This window comes from Papio anubis, chromosome 8 (assembly GCF_008728515.1).
Source record: "Papio anubis isolate 15944 chromosome 8, Panubis1.0, whole genome shotgun sequence".
Lineage (NCBI taxonomy): Eukaryota > Metazoa > Chordata > Mammalia > Primates > Cercopithecidae > Papio > Papio anubis.
In genome coordinates, this window is record NC_044983.1 from 13754107 (window position 1) to 13779796 (window position 25690).

The 25690-nt window shown below is 38.2% G+C and overlaps 1 protein-coding gene and 1 pseudogene across 5 annotated transcripts in view; one reads left to right on the forward strand and one right to left on the reverse strand.

The window, feature by feature from the left end:
• Positions 1 to 25690, forward strand: part of TUSC3 (tumor suppressor candidate 3) — a 207297-nt gene that overhangs the window by 114089 nt on the left and 67518 nt on the right. For all 5 annotated transcript variants that reach the window (XR_001905363.1, XM_003902455.3, XM_017961787.2 and 2 more), the window contains exon 6: positions 7344 to 7433. Coding sequence is in view for 4 of the 5 variants with exons in the window: in XM_003902455.3 (XP_003902504.1) it covers positions 7344 to 7433 (90 nt within the window). In the remaining variant the exon portion in view is untranslated. The remainder of the gene's footprint in view (positions 1 to 7343; positions 7434 to 25690) is intronic.
• Positions 17769 to 19316, reverse strand: LOC116276331 (annotated as a pseudogene).

The window sequence follows — 25690 nt, forward strand, 5'->3', positions numbered from 1 at the left end:
CTAGCACATGAGCCCTGCCCACAGGGACCTTACATGTGTAGTGGGGAAGGTCAATCAGATATGTACATCAGTAACATACAAATGCTTTGATGAACATATGTCCAAAATCTTGGTGTCCCAAGGTGGTGGTATTTGTGACTCTCAAAGAAAACCCAACTGTACAAAACAAAATACTTCCAAAAGCACTACCTTTGAAGGTGTTCTTTGAATTAACTGCAACAAATATCTGAGTAGCTGTTTTATTCTTGCTCTTTTCAGGATTATTGTCTAGAGTCACATTTGTCCTGAAGCCAGAGTTCAAAAAGAACCATTTCTGAGGCTGTATGAAACTAGATACCAGAGTGTCTGATTCTGTGGAGAAGCAAAAAAATAAGCTGAGTTTTTGGTAGAAACTTCACAAGTCTCAAGTCTCGGAATGTGTGCTGGTGGTAAATGGATAAAATGCCCAAGTAGAAAGTCTTGTGAATTAGAAATTACAGTTTGGGACCCACTGGTCTCTTGCTGGAAAACCTTTAGTGGCTGAGATCAAATGTAGACAGAACTTTGTTGGGGCCATAATCCAGCCATGGCTCAGTACATTCCCCAATTAGATTAGGGTGATTACACATCACTATTAAGGTTGACAATGTCAAGGAAGTTGAACTTTAAACCAGTAAACAAAACCAACACGAGAAGAATGAGAAAGTCTGCGTACTCCAGTATGGGTCAAATCCATTGTTGAAACAGTTGAATCCATTGCTAAAGCAGTTGAATCCATTGCTAAAACTTTCATTCCATGATGACTCTTCTAAACAATTGAGAAGAAATAATACTAATCTTAGGTAAACTTTTCTGTGAATAAAATAAAGAGGAAATGCCTCTATTCTCTGAAGCGAGACTAACTTTGATTCTAAAATCTGACGGGGACATATACAAATAGAAAACTGATAGGCAAGTCTTTCTCATGGATATAGATGCATTTATTCTAAACAAAGAAATTACAGACAGTAATAAATAAGAATGGTAGTACGTTGTCAAGTTATTTCACTAATACAAGGATGGTTTACTATATGAAAATTATCAGTGTAGTTCTCTATGCTAATAGTTAAACAGAAAAAAATATCATCTTTGATATATGCATATCAGCACTTAATAGGTTCAGTGCTTATGTGGGAATAAGAGAAAAAGCAAAATAGAAGGAAATTTCCTTATTTTGACTTAAAAAAAATACAGTAAATGTCGTATTTGGCAACTTATTGAAATTCCTGAGATAAGGAATAATACAAGATGCCTGTTCTTGAGTATTTTACTGGGACCCTGAGCAGTGCATTGAGACCAAAACAAAAAACCTACACACATCTCAGTAAAAATAAAATTGCCCTTGTTCGCAGATGATTTGATTTTGTACATAGAAAAAAAATTAGATCTAATTCATAAATTCAGTAAGATTAATGAATACATAGTAAATCATAATTCATATAATGAATCATAAAAGAAGTTTTTAAAAAATCTTTTGTCATAGCATCAAAAAAAATCTTAAATCAATCTAATAAAAGATATGCACACTGAAAACTGAAAAATTTATTCAAATAAATTTTTTAAAAACTTAAATGGCAGGTTAATCTGTTAATGGATTGGTAGACTAAACATTGTAAAGATACCCAACTTGATCTTGAGCAGAATTTCTGCAGATTTTTTGGTGTGGAAATTGACAATGAGATTTTAGCAGCGGGTAATGAATAGAGTAGTTTAGACAATATTAAAGAAGAATAATGCTGGAGAACTTACACTTACGGGTATCAACAATTATTATAGATCTTTAATATTTAAGCCTTATGGTATTTATTTCACAAAAAGCCATCTGGAACAGAATCTATAGTCCAGAAACATACTCACACTATAAAATCACTTGATTTGTAACGAAAGTGGCCTTACAGTGCAATGAGTAAGTATAGCACTTTTGATAAATATTGCTGGGCCAACTGGATATCCATATGGGAAAAAGATGAATTTCAACTTTTACTTCCCACCATACACAAGAGGAATCATGAATCTAAAAGTAAAATGTGAACATTTAGCAGTTTTAGAAGAAAGTATGGATATGTATCTCCATAATTGGTGGGGGGGCAAAGATTTCTTAGAACATAAGAAGTGGTAACCATAATAGAAGCAGTAATTGATAAACTGAACTACATTAAAATTAAGAACTTCTGTTTGTCAAAAACACGATTAATAAGATGAAAAGAAAGACAAGCCTCATGTTTTGGTGAGGACTATTTGCCATGTATACATTTAACAAAGAACTTGTGTCAAGAAATATAAAAAGCTTGACAAAACAAGAAGAAAAAGACAACCAAGTTTTAAAAGAGGTAAATGGTGTGCTGGGTACTTTACAAAAATGTCCAAATTTCAATAAACATGTGAAAAGGTATTCAACCTTATTAATCAGGGAAATGCAAATAAAATGACAATGTGACACTATCATGCCTCTACCAGAAAAACTAGAATAAACACACAGAGGTACACAGCTAATACCAATAATTGGTGAAGATGGATATCAACTGGATCTCTCATGTACCGCTATGTGGAATATAAATTTCATTCAACCTCCTGAGAAATGTATTTGGTTATATTTATTAAAGCTGAGTACCTACGTACTCTGTGATACAGAATTTTCAAGAAAATGTTCCTTACCTTGGGCAGGTTATGTAGATGATGATTAGGAAGAGACACAGGAGAGCTCCTGTCTTTCTGATAGTGTTCCTTTGCTTGATTTCAAAGCTAGTTGCAAGGATGTGTTTGTTTTGTGAAAATTAATCTAGCTATAACTATGAATCATGCCTTTTTTGTATGAATATAGTTAAATAAAAATATTTTAGTCAGATTAATTGCAAAACTAAAACTTCCAGATTGCTGAAAGTAGTGAAATGGTGACATGTCAGTTGTTACAACCAAAAAAGGATGCATCAGTTATAAGAATTTTGATAAACTGAAACCTAGGCTCTTTTGCATTTTAGAAGTGCATGTTACTTACTGTTTTGTTGTTTCTTATGAAAAGTGCCAGAGCTGTATGAATAAATACATTTGTCACTACTTCAAATGATTCTGCATGTTATTCCAGGTTTGAACCTGGTTTTGTTTTATTAAACCATTTCCTGGCATCTTGAATAAATCATGTATTAAGATGATTTTTTAAACTTGTGACATACCATAACTAGTATTGCTACTGCTGTTGTCTCTTTTCCTCCATGTAGAATGTAAGCTTCTTGATGACAGTTTTCTACCTTATATTTTTGTTCATCGCTGTATTCTCTGCTTCTAAATCAGTTCTTAAATATATAGTATCTTGAGTGAATAAATGAATCTTTTTTAAATGTCAGGGCACATGCTACTTATTCAAGATTTCTAGCTGACGATGGGAAGCCTCTTGATTTTACTTAATTCTTACATCTCTAGTGTCTGGTGTACAGTAGTACTCCAGTAAGTAATTGTTAAATAAATAAAACAAACTGGAAGGGTTCTGTGGAGAACCATCTATGGGCCATGAGTTAACCCTGTTTTAGTAGAAGATTGACTGGGTTGACATAGCATTAACAAGATGTGGATGCAGGCATTACCATCATGGATGCAGGGGGAAGGAGGAAGAGTGGCCTGAATGGAGAGTGCAGTGCCAGTTAAGGCGTGCTAGCACATGGAGCCATTTAGGAGTATGGGAGCAAATTGTGGAGGGCTTTGGAATAATAATAATATTTATTGAGCATGTGTTGTGTATTGTGTGCAATTTTTAAGTACTCTACATGGATTAACCTACTTAAAACCCCTGCAGTTTAGGAAGATTGATACCAGTATTATCCTAATGTTTTAGATAGGAAACTGAGGCCCAAAGCAATGGACTTGCTCAAGGTTGCACAGGTGCTGAAGATACGTCTGCAACTTGAGTATTACAGTTTACAAGCCTCCATTCCCAACTATTATGATAAAGTTCTAGGCAAGGTACTTTAAACATAACAGTGGTAGGTCTTAAGAGCATAGAAGGTTCTTGGGTAGATACTCCTGTTTGTGAATATCTTAGTTGGTTAAATATTTTTTAGCCAAAGAAAGACTTTTTATATTCTCATTCTCTCCCTCTCCTTCTCCCCCTCTCCCCCTCTCCCCCCACCTCTCCCCCCACCTCTCTCTCTCTCCCTCCTCCATCTCCCTCCTCTCTCTCCCTCCTCTTTCTCTCTGTTTCTCTCTCTTTCTCTGTCTCTGCCTCTCCCCCCTTCCTTCCCCTCCCCCTGCCCTTAGGAGATGTTCAGGCTGGAGTGCAGTGACATGATCTTGGCTCACTGCAACCTTCACTTCCTGGGCTCAAGTCATTCTCCTGCCTCAGCCTCCTGAGTAGCTGGGACTACGGGTGCACGCCACCATGCCCAACAAATTTTTGTTTTTTTTTTATACAGACAGGGTTTTGCCATGTTAGCCCAGCTGGTCTCACCCCTGGGCTCAAGTGATCCTCTTGCCTCACTCTCCCAAAGTGCTGGAATTACAGGTATGAGCCACCACGCTCAGCCAGTTTACCTGCTTTCTTCATTTTCTTTCTAACTCTGACTTGTGCGTCCCAGTTTCCTGGGCAGCTGTTCATGAACCAGCTTATGGGATTATTTTCTATGCCTGCTTTTCTTCTCCCACCCTACCTACTGTCCTAGAACAACTTCATCCATTCCTATGACTATAGTAACCAACTATGTGCTCACAATCCCCAAATCTATAGCTTTTTCCTAGATGACTGTTATTAAACAGTATATGCAAGTGTCTCGTAGACATCTCAGTGGTTTTTTGAAGTGAATGTTTTGAAAGCACATTAGAATCAGTCATTTTAAAACTGAACTCCAGATCTTTGTAACCTGCTTCCCTTTCGCTTACATGCTTCTGTCACTCTGTATCTCACTGGGCCATACTACTCTGCTGCTCCAGTCATATCAGAAACAGTGGGGTTAGTTTTGATTCTCTTATTTTCTATCACATCACTCAATCACCAGAACTTACTGACTCCACCTATTAAATATTTGCCCTGTGTGTCTGCTTCTCTCAATTGTTACCTGTATCATGAAATAGACCACAGTAGTCTCTCGTATTTATGCATCAGCCTCCAAACTGATGTCTCCAGTCTATTCTCCAAACTGCGATTAGTGCCTCCTTTCTAAAATACATACTTCACCATGTGCTTTTGTAATTCAGTATTGGAATATTATGGAATCAGTAAATGGAGGGAGAGAAGGAGTGAACATATACATAAAAGCAAAACCAAAGGTATATACCATAGTTACTGTTGCTGTTTTAGTGACAAGGGTTAGGGCATAAAAAGATAAAACTGTAGTATTACCAAGTGTTTATTAAAAACAAAAGGTAATTTGTTTATACTATAAATGTTTTTGCTCACAAGATGTATCTTTTCCTGGATTTTTTTTTTTTTTTTTAAGATAGGGTCTTGCTCTGTTGCCCAGGCTGGAATGCAGTCACATGATCATGGCTCACTTCAGTCTCGACCTCCCAGCTCAGATGATCCTCTCACCTCAGCCTCCTGAGTAGCTGGGACTACAGGTGCACGCCACCATGCCTGGCTAATTTTTTATTTTTATTTTTATTTTTATTTATTTATTTTTTGTAGAGATGGTTTTGCCATGTTGCCCAGACTGGTCTCAAACTCTTGAGCTCAAATGATCCACCTGCCTCAGCCTCCCAAGGTGCTGGGATTACAGGTGTGAGCCACTGTCCCTGGCCTGCAGTTTTTTTTAAGGGCTCATTCTGTTGCCCAGGCTGGGTTTGAAATCCTGAGCTCAAGGGATCCTCCCATCTCAGTCTTCTGAGTAGTTGAGATTATAACCACATGCCACCATGTCTGGCTCCTTTTTCTGGATTTTAAAATATAGTCTGCCTAAAACACTATGTTATATTTATAGCATAAATAATCAACTTTAATGTATACTCCAAATTTACTGATACGATACTCCTATACATTAAATATAGAATTTATTTCTCTCATATAACAATTTCAAATTTTTAATTGATGTTTTTAGATGGGGAATCACTCTCTGTGCTCACCCTGGGCTTAATAGTCTATCTAGTGTGTTTACCAAGTTTAAGTGAAAATATTTTATAAAATCCTGACTCAGAAAATATTCCAACCTAGGTTTAGTCTGTAAGACAAATCTGGCTTTTAACAAGTCTGAGTTAATTTCAGAGTTATTCTCAAGAAAGTCAGAAAGGGCTTCAGATTAACCCCTCTAAAGCTGTGTCATTATGTGTTGCAACACTTTGGCTGCCAAGCAGAAAACACAATCCAAATGTATTTTCTGGGTTTAGATATTGTTTCTTATTTGCCCCACTTTACTTCTTCCCTTTTGTATCCTTTTCTTCTTTAAAAATTGTGCTAACCTAGAACATTTAGACTCCCAGTCATATGTTGCTCATTCTTGTCTTTGGTGTTTGTGGTGGTGGTGGTGGTGATGGTACTGGTTTTGGTACAAATGCCTATCAGAGCCAGGAAGCTGAAGTAAGGAGTGATTGGGCAAGATACAGGACATCAGGAAGTCCAGGTACTGTTTTGACCTAGAGAACATATTTGGTCTAAAGGAGTCCCATTTCATTAACTTAAAAATATTTTATGATTTAAAGAAAACACGCTGACACCTCAGTTACACTGATTGAACTGTGACTTCTGGTTTATACATTCTCTGCCCACCCTCCCTGCAATGCCTTGATCTTTAATATTACTTTTCCAAATACAGTTTTTTCTGATACATCCAGCAGGTATATAATCTCTGTGAGTTATTCCTGGCTGTGTCTTTTTGTGATTTCTTCCATCTCTTAACATCTTCTGAATTTACTATGTCGTATACTTTGCTGAAAGTATTTAGGTACTTAACAGAGATTTAAGTACCATAATCCAAGAATGTAGGCTTTTGGTTATCCAAACTAATAGAAGAATGATGTTTAGAGGATATAGAAGATGATTATCATGTCCTTTAAAATATCACTAAAACATCAAGCGTGTCATCTGTGCTTCTGACTGGCTCAGGTGAGCACATAATATCAGATTGCCTGTCACCAGGTCAGATGCTTTACATATGTTACCCGATGCAGTCATTAACATATTTCTTTAACCAGAGCTGGCATCCCAATTTTATAGATATGGAATCTGAGATATAGGGAGAATAAGTAACTTACTCAAAGTCACATAGTTAATAAGTGAAAATTTTTTAAATGGGTGAGCTGATATATGATTTTTAAAAGGTAGTTTCTTGATGACCATTGTGTTTTAGAAATGCATTATTCTGGTATTCTTTGGTTTACATATTAATACATTGTACCCTGTTTTTCAGTGTATAGTCTTTGCTATGACTTCTGGCCAGATGTGGAACCATATCCGTGGACCTCCATATGCTCATAAGAACCCACACAATGGACAAGTGGTAAGTATAATTTGTAAGCATGAATATTCTGAAGTTTAATCCAGCTTAATTTAGGAATAAGAAATTATGTTTAGTATTTAGTAGGAAAATGTGCTGTTTGTAATTCAAAATATATATTCTTTCTAATTTACTACCTGTGTCACAGATATACACATACGCATACACACACACAAGATTACTTTTTTTTAGGATGAAGGCCGCTTTAGTGTTGATTTTAAAAATTAGTATCTACCGTATCAAATATACGTGCATACACTATTTTTTCAAGTTTATCTACTGCTATGGCAATAATATATAACCGCACTAGAGGAAATTGGAACAGTTTGTAGTCAGTGTCCCTCCCATCCATGGTAAATTTAATTTTCTTCAGAAGAGATTAATTACGACATTGTCAAAAACCCTAGTGGTCATTGTATTAGAATGTTAGGAGCTTTTTGCCACAGAAGTAAAAGTGAAATTGATGTGCTGTTACATTAGTAGCAGAGTTCACATTAGTGACTGCCACTGAATTCACATAACTGAGTTTGTTGCCTTCTGCTTACGTTCCATGAGTAGGAAATACTGTGATAAATCAACATAGAAACATACTGTCTTTGAGACAGTATTAGGGTGGTGAATTTGAACAGTTTTTCATTTTCTCTCTGACTTTTTCTACTTTTTCTTTTGGAAAAGGTACATATTTTCCTACTACAGTGGTGAGGGAGCTGAGGTATTTATACACCAGATCTCATCAGTCATTTGCTGAGTGCTATTCTCTTGGCAGAGTTATTACTTCTCCAGCACTGGTGGACTTCATCTGTCAAAGAAAGCCAGCCAGTCAAAGAAATGCAGGTGCTGGTGGTGGAAGTCAGGCTGGAACACACTAAGCCATTAAGGGCAAAGAAACATGGGCAGTGTACTACTCATAGACTGTATTTACTACAACTTAGGTTAGTTTATTCTGTTTTAGTAGATTCCAACGGAGAGGACAAAAATCATGAAAAAAACACATTTGGTATTGGTTTTATTTCAAGCTATGCTCTGGAAAACAAAGCAACAAAAGTCTCATCAATTAAATATAGTTTTATTTATAAGCCAGTATCATATGTCTTGTAAACAGTCCTTCAGAAAAAAGTATAAAAATATATGCATATTTAAGAACATCTATCTCTATAAGAAATTTTATCTTTATTTCACATTTTAACAGGTCTTTTTAAAAATTTTAGATTGATGGAGTACATGCGCAGGTTGTTACAAGAGTATATTGTGTGGTGCTGAGGATTGGGCATTGCTGAGGCCATCACACAGATAGGAAGTTTTTCAGATTTTGGCCTCCTTCCCTCACTCCCTCTTTTTGGAGTCCCTAGCATCTGTTCTAATGTATATGTCCATATGCACCCAAGGTTTAGCTCCCACTTTTGAAAACATACAATATTTGTTTTCCTGTTTCTGCATGAATTTGCAACTCCAGCTGCATTCATGTTGATTCAGAGGACGTGATTTTGTTGTTTGTAATGGCTGCATAGTATTCCCTGGTGTATATGTACCATATTTTCTATATTTAATTCACTGTGGATGAGCACCTAGGTTGATTTAATGTCTTTGCTATTGTGAATAATGCTACAGTGAACATACAAGTACTTGTGTCTTTTTGGTAGAACTGTTTATTTTCTTTTATGTATATACCCAGTAATGAGATTGCTAGGTAGAATGGCAGTTCTCATTTTAGTTCCTTGAAAGATCTCTAAACTGCTTTCCACAGTGGCTGAACTAATTTGCATTCCCAGCAGTGGCGTATAAGCATTCCCTTTTCTCCACAGCCTTGCAAACATCTGTGTTTTTCTGACTTTTCTATAATAGCCATTCTGACTTGTGTGGTGTCTCATTGTAGTTTTGATTTGTATTTCTCTGATGATTAGTGTTGATGAGCCTTTTTTTCATGTTTATTGACCACTTGTATGTTTTCTTTTGAAAAGTATCAGTTCATATCCTTTGCCCACTTTTTAATGGGGTTCTTTATTTTTTGCTTACGTTTTTTAAGTTCCTTATAGATTCTGGATATTAGTCCTTCATCAGATGCATAGTTTGTATTTTCTCCTGTACAGGTTGTCAATTTACTCTGTTGATAGTTTCTTTTGCTGTGTAGAAGCTCTTCAGTATAATTAGGTTCTACTTGTCAATTTTTGTTTTATTTGTGATTGCTCTTGAAGACTTAGTCATGAAATGTTTGACTAGACCAGTGTCCAAAAGGATATTTCTTAGGTTTTCATCTGGGATTTTTATACTTTTAGGTATTTTTAAGTCTTTAATCCATTTTGAGTTAATTTTGTATATATGGAACGCTAGGAGTCAAGTTTCATTCTTTTGCATATGGCTAGCCACTTACCCCAGCACCATTTATTGAATAGGTGTTTATTCCCCATTGTTTGTGTAGACTTTGTCAAAGATCAGGTGGTTGTAGATGTGTAACTTTACTTCTGGGTTGTCTGTTTTGTTGCATTGGTCTGCATGTCTATTTTTGTACCAATACTATGCTGTTTTGGTTACTGTTGCTTTATAGTATAGTTTGATGTTAGGTAATATCCCTCTAGCTTTGTCATTTTTGCTTAGGATTACTTTGACTATTTATGCTATGTTTGGGTTCCATATGAATTTTAGAATAGCTTTTTTTTTCCCTAATTCTGTGAAAAATCATGGTAAATGGAGAGGAATGGTACTTAACCTGTACATTGCTTTGGGCAGAATGGCCATTTTAATGATAGTGAGCCTTCCAATCCGTGAGCATGGGATGTTTTTCCCTTTATTTGTGTCATCCGTGATTTCTTTCAGCAATGTTTTGTAGCTCTCCTTATAGAGATCTTTCACCTCTTTGGTTACGTGTATGCCTAGGTAATGTGTGTGTGTGTGTGTGTGTGTGTGTGTGTGTGTGGAAGTTGTGAATAAGAATGTGTTCTTGATTTGATTCTCAGCTTGAACGTTATTTCAATAACTCAAGCATTATTTAGAAATGCTACTAATTTTTGTAGATTGATTTTGTATCCCGAAACTTTACTGAAATCGTTTATCAAGCCTTTTGCTAGAGTCTTTAGGGTTTTCTAGATATAGAATCATATGGTCTGCAAAAAGAGATACTTTGACTTATTCTTTTCCTAAATGGATGTCTTCTGTTTCTTTTTCTTGCCTTATTGCTCTCATGAAGACTTCCAGTACTATGCTGAATAGGAGCAGAGAGTGGACATACTTGTCTTGTTCCAGTTCTCAGGGAGAATGGTTCCAGCTGTTATCTCTTGTTCGGTATGATGTTGCCTGTGGGTTTGTCTTAGATGGCTCTTATGATTTTGAAGTATATTCCTTTGATGCATTTGAGGATTTTTATCACGAATAGATGCTGGACATTACTGAAAGCTTTTTCTGTGCCTATTGTGATGATGGTATGGTTTTGTTTTTAAATATGTTTATGTGGCATATTACATTTATTGATTTGTGTATGTTGAACCAACTTGGCATCCCCGAAATGAAACCTCCTTGATTATAGTGAGTTAACTTTTGAATGTGCTGTTGGATTCAGTTTGCTATAATAATATTTTGTTGAGGATTTTTACATCTATGTTCATTAGTGATATTGGTGTATAATTTTTTGTTGTTGTTGTGTCTTTGCCAGGTTTTGGTATCAGTGCTGCTGGCTACATAGAATGTGTTAGGGAGGATTCCTCTTTTTTTTTTTTTTTTTTTTTTTTTGAGTAGTTTCAGTAGGGTTGGTACCAGTTCTTTATATATTTGGTTAGTAGGTTTTTTATTACTGATTCAATTTCGGAAGTCAGTATTTGTCTGTTCAAGGTTTCGGTTTCTTCCTGGTTCAGTCTTGGAAGAGTGTATGTTTCCAGGAATTTATCTATTTACTCTAGATTTTCTAGTTTTTGTACAATGAGGTATCAATATAGTGCCTGAGTATCTTTTTTATTTCTGTGGCATCAGTTGTAACGTCACCTTTGTCATTTCTGATCGTGCTTATTTGGATCTTTTCTTTTTCTTCTTTGTTAATCTAGCCAGTAGTCTTTTGATCTTGTTTATCCTTTCAAAGAACCAACTTTTGGTTTCATTGATTCTTTATGTAGATTTCTGGGCTTCAATGTCATTCAGTTATGCTCTGATTTTAGTTATTTATTTTTGTCTGCTACCTTTTGGGCTAGTTTTTTCTTGTTTTTCTAATTTCTCTAGATGTGATGTTAGATCGTTGAGATTTTTCTGTCTTCTTGATATAGGTATTTAAACACTATAAACATTTCTCTTAACATTGCTTTTACTGTATCCTAAAGATTTTGGTATGTTGTATCTTTGCTGTCATTTGATTCAAAGAATTTTTTATTTTCTGCCTTAATTTGTTATTTACCCAAAAATCATTCAGGAGCAAGTTGTTTAGTTACTGTGTAATTTTGTGTTTTTGAGATTTCCTCTTGAAATTAATTTCTATTTTTATTCCACTGTGATCTGAGAATATGCTTGGTATGATTTTGATTGTTTTGAATACTTTGTGACCAAGGATGTGATTGATCTTTGAGTATGTTTCATGTTCAGGTAAGATAAGAAGAATGTTTATTCTGCGGTTGTTTTGCAGAGTATTCTGTAGATGTCAGTTAAGTCCATTGCATTTAATTTAAGTTCAGAATTTCTTTGTTAATGTTGTGCCTCAGTTATCTGTCTAATGCTGTGATTGGGGTCTCGACATTCCCCCACTATTGTTGTGTGCCTATCCAAGTCTTTTTGTAAGTCTAGAAATTTTTTATGAATGTTTTATGAATCTAGGTGCTCCTATTTTGGATGCATATATATTTAAGATACTTAAGTCTTCTGAATGAACTCTTTATCATTATGTAATTACCTTCTTTGTCCTTTTTTAACTGTTGTTGATTTAAAGTCAGTTTTATCTCATATAAGTACAGTCTCTGCTCTGTTTTGTTCTTCTTTTGAGTGTTAGATCTTTATCCATTACTTTGAGCCTGTGAGTATTGTTACATGTGAAATGGATCTATTGGAGACGGAACATATTTTAATGCAGTTTTCCACTGTCTATTAAGTGGAGCATTTAGACTGTTTACATTCAGCGTTAATACTGATATGTGAAGTTTTCTTCCTGTTGTGGTGGTGTTAGCTGGTTAACCTTTAGTCTTGATTCTGTAGTTGCTTTATAGGGTCTCTGGGCCATGTGCTTATGTGTGTTTCTGTGGTGGCAGCTATTATTCTTTTGTTTCCATGTTTAGAACTTTCTTAAGTAGCTCTTGTAAAGCCAGTCTTGTGGTAATGAATTTTCTTAGTGATTGATTCTCTGGGAAAGATTTTATTTTTTCACTTATCAGCTTATTTGGCATGAGATGAAATTCTTGGTTGGAATTTTGTTTCTTTAAGAATTCTAAAAGTTGGCCCCGCTCTCTTCTGGCTTGTATGTTTTCTGACAGGAATTCCTATGTTAGCCTGATGAGGTTCCCTTCATAGGTGATATGACCCTTTTCTCTAGCTGCCTTTAAGATTTTTCTTTTGCATTGTCCTTGGAAAGGCTGATGACTATTTGCCTTGGGGACAGTCATCTTGTGTAGTTTCTTGCAGGGAATCTCTGCATTTCTTGTATTTGCACATTCATTTCTCTAACGAGATTGGGGAAATATTTGTGGGTTATCTCCTCAAATATGTTTTCCAAGTTTTCTGCTTTCTCTTAAGAATGCAAAATGAGTCATAGATTTGGTTGTTTTACATAATCTCTTATTTCTCAGAGGCTTTGTTCATTTTTTAAAATTATTTTTTCTTTATCTGACTGGGTTGATTTGAAGGCGTGATCTTCAGGCTCTGAAATTGTTTCTTCTGCTTGATCTAGTCTATTGTTAAGACTTCCAACTGTTATTTGAAATTCCTGTAGTGGATTTCTCAATTCCAGAGGTTTAGTTTGTTTCTTTCTTACTATATCTTTGTTGTCTTTCAAATTTTGAATTGCTTTTCTGACGTGCTTGGATTGGATTTCAACTTCCTCTTGGATCTCATTGAGCTTCTTTGCCATCCAGCTTCTGAATTTATATCTTTAATTTCACACATTTCATCCTGGTTAGGATCGATTGTTAGGGAGCTAGTGCAATCCTTTGGACATTACAAAAGACGAACTTTTTCAATTCTTGTACTTCCTGCACTGATTCCTTCTCAGAAAGAACTGGTGCTGCTTTTTCTTTTTGAATTTGCTATTGTTTGGTTGGGGCTTTTTGTTTTTATATTCTTTTTTCCTTGAAGGTTTGACTATGGCGTATGGTGTGTATAGTCAGTTGGCTTTGTCTCTGAGTGCTTTCATAGGGCCAAGACTTTGTACGGTTTCCTTGGTTGTAAATAGGTTTCTGTGGTGGGTTTCACAGGCTCTGAGTGTTGAAGCAATGTGGTTTTGTTTGGTGGTGTAATTCAGAGTGCAGTCCACTGGATGACACTTAAGAGATAAGGGCCTGCAAATAGGATCTTAGTTGTGCTCTCCACTATTGTATTTCACTGCATCCACAGTAGTACTCTGGGGAGGGAAGGCGGGGGCGAGATATGACTGCCTCTCTGGTTTCTGAGCTTTGGCGGTAACCCATTCAACTACTGATGCCTTTCCAATGTTTTCCTTGCCCTGGGGGTGGGTAGGGGGCGGGCTCTAATGGGCTATACTTCTGCCTCCTGTAGAGCAGTCCAGGAGAGTCACAACTCATTGGAAACCCACTGTTCTCTGTATTTGCGCGAGTCAGAGCGAGTTGTGGAGTGTGTTCACTGGTGGTCTGGTGATGCAGCAGATGAAGGGCAGAGGATCCTGACCAGGGCAGCAGTGGAACCATATGTACAACTGGTATATTTTCAACCTGGCAGCCCAACAAGCTTGAGTTCTCCTGATCTGGTGGGTCTCCCTCCAGTGTCTGCACCAGGAGCAGGCCCAACCGGCTAAGCTTGTCCTAAGCCTTCTACACCCAGATAACTGTTCTAGACATTTGATGCCTTGGGACTCCTTGGGGAAGAAGCTGCAGCTGGCTGTCAGGCTGCATTCATCCCGGACTGGTCTTATGGAAGGGAAGATGCCCAGCTCTGATGTCAGCACATGAGCCCATGCCACAGTCTTCTCTGTGTTCTGAGACTGAGGGCTGCTTCCCCACTCAAGCTAAGGCCACAGATCTCAGCTTGGTATCCCTGGGTGGTGTCGTCAAGTCCTGGGGAGTTGGGACCAGATTCAGGGGTTTGTTCTCTAGCCCCTGGATGTCAGGCACCAGCTGTGCTGCAGGAGAACAGACTGCTCCTAGGCCTGCAGCAAAACACTCAGATGGGGTAATGGAGGCTGTGCTGTGGGCACACTTCTGCAAGATCACTCAGGCAGGCAGGCTTAGGAGAGGCCATGGGGTTACATGGATCAGATGCACCCCAGCCCTGTGGCAATGGTGGCTCTGCTCTCTTCCAGCCTAGCAGACAGCAGGAGCTACAGCCACTCAGTACAGCATGGCAAGCCTTGGGGCATGGACACCTATGGTCCCACATTTTGCTGCAGCTGCACTGCACAGTGAAACATTTGGGGATGTATGCAAGTTTGAGCTGTGCTTCTGCCTGTTCTCTGGGTGGCTTCCCTGCCAGTTCAGAGGTCTTTGGGGGTCTTGGGAAACCTGTGGCTGGGATCCCAGAGGTATGTGGTGGGAGTGTGGTGCCGAAGTTCCTTCACTCACTGCTTCTTCAGGTCTGGTTCAGTACAGGGGGCCGGTCCTAGTGCCCAGCGACTCTGAGTGGCCTCCTAGCTTCCTCCCTCTTTAATCACAATGTCCATCTCCTCTCTGTTGACCTGATGCTTTCTCACAAAATCTTTATTCAGAGTGTGATGGTTTATTTGATATTTTGGTTCCGCTTGGTGGAATAGACAGTTCCCGGCTGTTTCTAGTTAGACATCTTGAAGATTTAAAAAATTCTTAAACAGATGGATAGATAATTTGTTCCCTTATCAGAAAGTTTATTATTGATGCTATGTCAACAGGGCCTTTGTTTTGAATTGTATTTTTCAGAAGTGGTGTTCACTGCAGTCCTCTGAGCCATTTATTTCTACTGCACATTGACCTCAACATCAACAGTGTACATTTGGGGAAAACACTGTTTAGAATGGCACATAGTTTGTGGCAATCAACAGAATCAGTGTATAACAGACCTGTATCAGCTCTGATATTCTGATTCTATCTTTAATAGCTGAATTTTCCAACTGCAGTGAGCAAATTGGGCCTGACAAGCTTAATAAAAGACAGGAGTATTTTGTTGGGTGTTCTTTTAGTTCTTTGTTTTTTTTTGAAAAATTAGTGGTATTTGTAAGGCTAGTGACTCCGCTCACATTTTCATGTTAATTGTGAAATCAAACATGTCTAGGAAAACCTGAAGATAATTGACAAAGTGTTTCTTCATTGAACTTAAATGTAAATGAACACAGAGAATATAAAGAAAATTAATAGTGCAGGCAGTGTGGTGCTGTGCTGATTTGCAAGTTTATTTGTTTGTCACTATTAAGATACTATGTAATGGCACAAGTCAAGTACTAATGGTCCACTGAACAGCATGAAAGTCAACACAAAAGCAGTCATTATTGTGTAACTAAAGGGAAACTATACAAACGTATGGTTACACAGGACATAGAAACAATTTCTGTTGTTAAAAAAGCAATAATCTTTTAACAATATGCACTTGACGAAATAAAACTTATGCGTAGGCTGTAACTCCCACCATGAACAAATGCGTTACTTTCAAGATTTGGATTTTAGCTACTGCTTGACAAGAATTTCTCTGGGTTTGCCAGATATAGTCCAAAAATTTTCACTGCATTATAATTCAGTTGTGAGTAAAACTGAGTGTTATATTCTACATGCACATGCAGAACATTTTATTGCAAAATGACCTGCTGATGTAGTCTAAAATTTATCATTGAGGCATTTTTTTCCTATTTCTTAGGCAACCATATTATACTTTATCCAACTTTTTTCACTTTTATGCCTCAGGGGTTTTGTATATGCTAGGTCTTTGAGAGCCATTAAGGATCATATAGACTGATTTAGATTAAATGTAATGCTTTCAACAGAAATATTTACAAAGGGCATTCAGTAGCTTTATTACAGTCTTCATATCACCAGCAAAGAGAATGTTAACATTATCCTAAACCAAAAAACCCAGCAAGACAAGAGTAATTGACACACATTAAGGATATACGGAAATCTTGGTGGTAGTATTTGGAATTGAGATTCTTCCCTTTTATTTATTTATGCCTTTATTTTTCTATCCACCTAACGTATCTGTTATGTACTCTGTTTGCGCTAGTAGTACAGATATATCATGCAGCTCATTGTCTGGTGGGGATACATAATATGATATCGGTTAGCCTAAAGTCTCAGTCTTCAGAGCCTCGCTTCTTACTGAGTTGCATGATATTTGAGACTGGCATTGTTTTAGAATTTTGCCTCAGCACCATGGTCATTTTATGGCTGTGACACTGCATCTGATCTCTTACAAACTCTGCCTTATCTTTATATTCCTTTTTATTTTTTCATATTTGTGTCTGCCTCTTCATTCCTTCTTTCCACCTGGTTTTAATTTTTAGTGTCACCATTTAAACTATATGCATTCTTTATCCTAACATCTGACTGAATCTTGATTGCCAGCCCAGACTGCTCTTATACCTCCCTTCAATTGTTGCTACCTACCTATGATCCTGGCAATTAATTACAATGAAGAACCATGTGAATTGTACCCTTACTTCATAACAAAGCATTCACACATGGTAGATACTAAATTAACGATATTGCATAGATAAATAAATCTTTCTTTGCAAATAGGAACTCAAAGTATATCTTTAGCCTTTCAAAATGTTAAGTGGATCAGAAAAAAATTGTTTTCTCTGCTAACATTTGTTTGTAATTAAAACCACATGCACAGTAGGATTATAGAACTACATAATGCGAATGTGTCTTAATATGTCAAACTTCATCTAATATAGTTAATTATTCTCTGAGTATCAAGAAGAAATACTGCATCAGAGGAGAAAGTGTAAGAACAAAAAGAGAGAATCAGTGCTCCCACAGAGAAAGGGATAAACTACTTGTTAACTTTTTCATATTCTTTAAATTTTTTCCTGTTAGGTAAATTGTGTAGTACATTGGAAAGAGTCCTATGGTCTTAAAAAAAAAAAAAGAAATTATTTTCACATCAATGAAGTTAAGTATAATTATATTAAAGATAATTCATAATTATGTACATTCAGGATTGAAAAAAACATTTTTCATTTATAACTCTACAATTTCAAAACAAGATGTACATTTCAATAACTCAGAAAAATTCTTTTCAATGCATGTTTATCAAGCGTCATTAGGTTTTGATTCCATATCATGCTAGTCTATGATTTTAGTAAGTTTTTCGTAGCCTTACATGAGATGAACATTCAAAAACTAACACTTAGTATTCTTTGTTTTTAACTTTTAGGTTCAAGGGTACACGTGCTGTTATATAGCTAACCTGTATGTCACAGGGGTTTGATGTACAGATTATTTCACTGCCCAGGTAATCAGTATAGTACCTGATGGGTAGTTTTATGATCCTCGCCCTCAAGTAGGTCCTAGTGTCTGTCGTTTCTGTCTTTTGTTTTTTGTTTTTGTTTGAAATAGAAATTTATTCTCAGAATAATACACAAAAGCACAGGTTGAAGCTACTGTTAGGAGGCTTCCCTCCCTTCCATTTCCTCCTTCCCCCTCCTGTCTGTATGCCAGGGAGGACACAGTTGAAGGAAACATGCAATCACAAACAACAATCAGCTCTAAACACGAAAAAGTTTGGTCCAAAAGAACTCAGCATAATTAATCCAGTTACTTTGTAGAACTTCACTGGGTAGGATGAAGATACTGCAGATGTAGTGTTTCCAAGGGCGGTTCATCAGTGCACCAGGGGTGCCTGCTCAAGGGAGCTGAGGACTGAGTGTGTGCGGGGGACCTCTTCGGCCTGCTTGCTGGACCTGGGGTTACAGTCACACAGCCAGGCCACTTGATGCCACTCAGTGCTGGGGGATGACTCATCAACGTCATTTACAAAATCTTCTGCCCTTTGTTTGCCCTTTGTTGTTTGCCTTTGTTTTCTGTAGCTGCTCGTCTTGTCTTGCACACCACTCTTCCAGCTCCTTTATCATGTTTTCTTTCCACTCTGCTTCTTGCTTCTGAGAATAGGCAGCAAGTGCTTCTAAGCGTTCCATTTTCTCTTTTTTCCATTTGCAAATATTTTCAGGCTGTGATTAGAATCGATCCACTTGTGAAATAGCTGCATAATTGTCTCTTGGACCATTAATTTCCTGGTGGTAGTCACCATCATCACTCCGTCAACAGCATCTGGACCCCTAGCTGTTTGCCTTGTGGCTGGGGCCAGGGGGCGACACCATCCAGGATGTCGAAGGTGACCTTGTTGTTCTTGATACCCGTAGTCTTGCTCTTTTGCTGTGCCAAGAAGGCCGCTGCTGGGTCTTCTTCACTGGTGCCGGCCACTCCATTCCGCAGGACAGGATCCCCAGGGGTGCCAACAGGGACACCGAATAGATCTTGCTCAGCCATGTCTTGCAGTTTAATGGCACAGACACCAATGGTAAGAGACAAAGTAACCAATCCACCGACACCATGCCTGGCAATCGTGGTTGTGGTACCAATTGGGAGAGGTTGTTCCTTTCTTTGTGTCTATATGTACTCAGTGTTTACCATCCACTTATAAGTGAGAACATGCTCTATTTGGTTTTTTGTTCCTGTGTTAGTTCACTTAGGATAATGGCATCCAACTCCATTCATGTTCTGCAAAGCACATGATCTCATTCTTTTTTATGGCCGCTTAATAGTCGTGTATATATATATATATGTATATATGCACCACATTGTCTTTATCTGTTCTACCATTGATGAACATTTAGGTTAATTCCATTTCTTTGCTCCTATGAGTAGTGTTGTGATGCACATACACGTCTATGTGTCTTTATGGTAGAACAACTTACATTTTTGGGGGTGTATACACAATAATGGGATTGCTGGGTCAAATGGTAATTAATTCTGTTTTAAGTTCTTTGAGAAATCGCCAGACTGCCTTCCACATTGGCAGAACTAATTTACACTTCCACCAGCAGTGTATAAGCTTTCTTCTTTTCCACCATCTCGCCAAAATCTATTATTGTCTGTCTTTTTAGTAGCCATTCTGATTGGTGTGAGGTAGCATCTCATTGTGGTTTTGATTTGCATTTCTGTAATGATTAACGATGTTGAGCATTTCTTCTTATGCTTGTGGGCCAGGTGTTTGTCTGCTTTTGAAAAGTGTCAGTTCATGTCCTTTGTCCACTTTTAAAGGGAGGGGTTTTTTTTGTTTATTTTTCTTACAAATTCTGGATATTAGACCTTTGTCAGATGCATAATTTGCCACCACTTTGTCCTATCCTGTAGGTTGTCTGTTTATGCTGTTGATAACTTCTTCTGGTGTGCAGAAACTCTTTAGTTTAATTATGTCCCATTCGTCAATTTTTCTCTTTCTTGCAGTTGCTTTGAGCGTCTTCATCGTGAAATCTTTGCCAGATCCTATCTCCAGAACGGTATTTCCTGGGTTATCTTCTGGGGTTTTATAGTTTTGGTTTTACGTTTAAGTATTTCATCCATCTTGAGTTGATTTTTGTGTAGGGTGTAAGGAAGGGATCCAATTTCAATCCTCAGCATATGGCTAGCAAGTTATCCCAGCACCATTTACTGAATAGGGAATCGTTTCGCCATTGTTTGTTTTTGTCAGGTTTGTCAAAGATCAGATAGTTGTAGGTTTGCAGCATTACTTCCAGGCTCCCATTCTGTTCCATTGGTCTGTGTGTCTATATTTGTACCAGTACAATGGTGTTATGGTTACTGTAGCATTGCAGTATAGTTTGAAGTCTGGTAATGCCAAATGCTTCCAGCTTTGCCCATTTTTGGTTCCATATGAATTTTAAAATAGTTTTTTTTCCTAATTCTGTGAAGAATGTCCTTGGTAGTTTAATAGGAATATCAATGAATTTGTGGATTGCTTTGGGCAATGTGGTCATTTTAACTATAGTGATTCTTCATAATCATGAACATGGAATGTTTTTCCATTTGTTTCTATCATCTCTCATTTCTTTGAACAGTGTTTTACAATTATGAAATATTTCAGAGATCTTTTACCTCCTTGGTTATCTGTATTCTTAAGTATTTTATTCTTTTTGTGGCAATTATGAATGGGATTGCATTCTTAAATTTGGCTTTCACCTTGGATGTTGTTGGTGTATAGGAATGCTATTGATTTTTCTACATGATTTACTATCCTGAAACTTTGCTGAAATTGTTTAGCAGATCAAGGAGCTTTTGGACAGAGACTATGGGGTTTTCTAGGTATAGAGCTATATTGTCAGCAAACATAGATAATTTGGCTTCCTTTCTTTTTATTTTGATGCCTTTTATTTCATTTTCTTGCTGGATTTCTCTTGCTAGGACTTAACAGTACCATGTTGCATTGGAGTGGTAAGAGAAGGCATCTTCATCTTGTTCCAGCTTTCAAGGGGAATGTTTCCAGCTTTGCCCATTCACTGTGATGTTGGCAGTGGGTTTTTCATAGAGGGCTCTTGAAATATGTTCCTTCAATGTCTAGTTTGTTGAGGATTTTTAACATGAAGGAATATTGAATTTTTTTGAAAGCCATTCATGTATGCAGATGATCAGGTGGTTCTGGTTTTTGTTTTGAGACAGAGTCTCGCTCTCTTGCCTAGGCTGGAGTGCAGTGGTATGATGTTAATTCACTGCAACCTCTGCCTCTTGGGTTCAAACGATTCTCATGCCTCAGCCTCCCAAGTAACTGGGATTACAGGTGCTTGCCACCATGCCTGGCTAATTTTTGTATTTTTAGTAGAGACAGGGTTTCACCATGTTGGCCAGGCTGGTCTAGAACTCTTGGCCTGAAGTAATCCATCCGCCATGGCTTCCCAAAGTGCTGGGATTACAGGTGTGAGCCACCGCACCTGGCACATGTGGTTTGTTTTATTAGTTCTATTATGTTGTACATCACATTTATTGATTTGTGTATGTTGAACCAACATTGCATCCCAGAGATAAAGACTTCTTGATCATGGTGGATTAACTTTTTGATATACTGCTGGATTAGTTTGCTAGTATTTTGTTGAGGATTTTTTGGTCCATGTTCATAAAAAATGTTGGCCTAATGTTTTCTGGTTTAGTTGTAACTCTGTCAGTTTTTGGTATCAGGATGATGCTAGCCTCATAGAATGGGTTCTGGAAGAGACCCCTCTTTATTTATTTATTTATTTATTTATTTATTTTTTGCTGTAGTTTCAGTGGGAATGGTAGCAGCTCTTCTTTATACATCTGGTAGAATTTCACTTTGAATCCATCTGGTCCTGGGCTTTTTCTTGTTGTTAGGCTTTTTATTACTTACTCAGTTTCAGAACTTACTGTTGGTCAGTTCAGGGATTCAGCTTCTTCCTGGTTCAATCATGGGAGGTTGTATGTTTCCAGGAATTTATCTGTTTCTTCTAGGTTTTCTAGCTTGTGTGCATAGAGGTATTTGTAGTAGTTTCTGAGGCCTTTTTTTTATATTTCCGTGGAGTCAGTGGTAGCACCCCTTTTGTCATTTCTGATAGAGTTTATTTGGATGTTGTCTCTTACTTTAGTACTTTAGTTAGTGGCCAATTTAACTTATTAGTTTTCCACTATTGGACTGTGTGGTTATGTCAGTCTCTTCATAGGTCTCTAAGAACATGTTTTATGAATCTGTGTGTTCCTCTGTTGGGTGCATATATGTTTAAGATAGTTAGGTCCTCTCGTTGAATTGGGCCGTTTACCACTATGTAAAGGGCTTGTCTTTCTTGGTCTTTGTTGCTTTAAAGACTGTTTTGTCTGAAATTAGAATACCAACCTCTGCTTTCTTCTGTTTTCCATTTGCTTGGTAGATTTTCCTCCATCTCTTCACATTGAGCCTGCAGATGTGATTGCGTGTGAGATGGATCTGTTGAAGACAACTTACCATTGGCTCTTGATTCTTTATTCAACTTGCCACTTTGTGCCTTTTAATTGGGGCATTTAGCCTGTTTACATTCAAGGTTGATATTGATATGTGTGGATTTGGTCCTGTCATCCTACTATTAGCTGGTTATTATGTAAACTTGTTTGTGTGGTTGCTTTACAGTGTCGCTGGTGTATGTATTTAAGTATATTTTTGTAGTGGCCAGTAATGATATTTTCTTTCTACATTTAGTACTCCCTTCAGAACCTCTTTTAAGGTGGTGCTGGTGGTCACGAATTCCCTTAGCATTTTCTTTCCAAAAAGGATTTTACTTCTTTGCTTATGAAGCTGAATTTGGCTGGATATAAAACTCTTGGTTGGAAGTTCGTTCGTTCTTTTTTTTTTTTTTTTTAAGAATGCTGAATACAGGTCCCCAGTCTCTCCTGGCTTGTAGGGTTTCTGCTATTTTAAGCCTTATTGGGGGTTCCCTTTATAGGTGATCTGGCCCTTCTCTCTAGCTGCCTTAACTTTTTTCCTTTCATTTTGACCTTAGAGAATCTCATGATTGTGTGTCTTGGGATGGTCATCGTATATAGCATTTCACAGGGGTTCTCTTCATTTCCTGACTCTAAATGTTGGCTGTTGGGCCCTCTAGCAGGCTAGGGGAAATTTTCATGGATGATAGATATCCTGAAATACACTTTCCAAGTTGCTTGCTTTCTCTCCCTTTCAGGGACACCAATGAGTCGTAGATTTGGGTCGCTTTACATAGTCCCATTTTTTACATAGGTTCTGTTCATTCCTCTTTATTGTTTGTTCTTCATTTCTGAATGAGTTTCAAAGAGCCAGTCTTTGACCTCTGAGATTCCTTCCTCAGCTTGCTCCATTCTGCTGTTGATACTTGTGATTGTATTCTGAAATTCTTTGAGTTTTTTAGCTCTATTACCTCAGTTTAGTTCTTTGTTGAAATAGCCATTTTGTCTTTCATCTCCCGTATAATTTTATTGTATTCCTTAGAATCCTTGGACTGGGTTTCAACTTTCTCTTTAATCCTGGTGATCTTCGTTTCTATCCATATTCTGAATTGTATTTCTGTTATTTTAGCCTGGTTAAGAACCATGTTGGCCAGGCGCAGTGGCTCATGCCTGTAATTCTAGCACTTTGGGAGGACGAGGCGGGCGGATCACCTGATGTCAGGAGTTTGAGACCAGACTGGCCAACATGGTGAAATCCTGTCTGTACTGGAAATACAAAATTAGCCAAGCGTGGTGGCATGCGCCTGTAATCCCAGCCACTCAGGAGGCTGAGGCAGGAAAATCACTTGAACCTGGGAGGCTGCAGTAAGCCGAGATCATGCCATTTCACTCCAGCATGGGCAACAAGAGAGAAGCTCTATACAAAAAAAAAAAAAAAAAAAAAAATGATTGTCGGGGAACTAGTGTGGTCATTTGGAAGTAAGAAGACACTCTGGCTTTTTGAATTGCCAGAGTTCTTGCGCTGGTTTCTTTTTATCTTTGCGGGCTGATGTCCTTTCAGTCTTGGAAGTTACCATCCTTTGGATGAGTTTTTTGTTCTTTTATCCTCTGTGATATCCTTGGGGCCTTGATTATGGTATAAGGTGGGTTTGGTTGACTGGCTTTGTTGCTGGAAGATTTTGGGGGACCATGGCTTAGCTGAAGACTCCCGAGCTGCATGCCCTAACTCTGGGGCGCTGATTTCAGGCTCTAGCTTTGTTCTCTGGTTCCTCCTGATTACTAAAGGGGGTGAGTTGTTCCCAGATAGCTGGTCACAACACTCCCATGAGTGGTGTCAGCCAAAGTGCTTGATGGGAAGATGGCAGTGAGATTTGTGCTGGTTTACTCATGGCAGCAGCAGCAGCAGCCTGGCGGGGTGCGTGCTCGTTGGCCAAGCTGAGGTGTTGGGTGTGCTGGTGTGCTGGCATCCAAGCATGTGTTTGCACCATTGCCAGTGTCAGAGCAGGGGCAGAGATCTTTTGGGCATGGGACTGGTGCCCTCCATTCACACAGGCAGCAGTGGCAGTGCAGCGTTGGGGGCAAGGCCACTAGTGTCAGTGCAGCGGTGGTGTCAGTGGAAAGAAAGATTGGGCACAGGAGGGCACGCAGTTAGCACCCTCTGATGTGGTTTGGTTGTGTCCCCACCTAAATCTCATCTTGAATGTTAACTCCCACGGTTCCCACATGTCATGGGGGGGACCCAGTGAGACATAATTGAATCATGGGGGCAGGTCTTTATCATGCTGTTCTCATGATAGAATAAGTCTTACGAGATCTGATGGTTTTATAAAGAGGAGTTCCCCTGCATTAACTGTCTCTTGCCACCATCCATTAAAACGTGACTTGTTCCTCCTTGTCTTCTGCTATGACTGTGAGGCCTCCCAAGCCAAGTGGGACTTAAGTTCATTAAACCTCTTCTTCTTCTGTGTCTTTATCAGCAGTGTGAAAATGGACAAATACAGTAAATTGGTACCAGTAGATTGGGGCGTTGCTGAAAAGCTACCCAAAAATGTGGAAGTGACTTTGAAACTTGGTAAGAGGGAGAGGTTGGAAAAGTTTGGGGGCTTTAGAAGAAGACAGGAAAATGTGGGAAAGTTTGGAACTCCCTAGAGACTTGTTGAATGGCTTTGACCAAAATGCTGATAGTGATATGAACAATGAAATCCAGACTAACGTGATCTCAGATGGAGATGAGGAACATGTTGGGAACTGGAGCAAAGGTGACTCTTGTTATGTTTTAGCAAAGAGACTGGTGGCATGTTGCCCCTGCCCTAGAGATTTGCACAACTTTGAACTCAAGAGAGATGATTTAGGGTATCTGGTGGAAGAAATTTCTAAGCAGCAAAGCATTCAAGAAGTGAGGTGGGTGCTGTTAAACATATTCAGTTTTATAAGGGAGGCACAGCATAAAAGTTCACAAAATTTACAGCCTGACAATGAGATAGAAAAGAAAAACCCATTTTCTGAGGAGACATTCAAGCCAGCTGTAAAAATTTGCATAAATAATGAGGACCTGAATGTTAATCCCCCAGACAATGGGGAAAATTTGTCCAGGGCATGTTAAAGGTCTTCACGGCAGCCCCTCCCATCACAGGCCCAGAGGCCTAGGAGGCAAAAATGGTTTCGTGGGCCAGGCTCAGGGTTCTTGTGTCATGTGCAGCCTAGGGACTTGGTGCCTTGTGTCCTTTTTGCTCCAGCTGTGACTAAAAGGGGCCAAGGTACAGC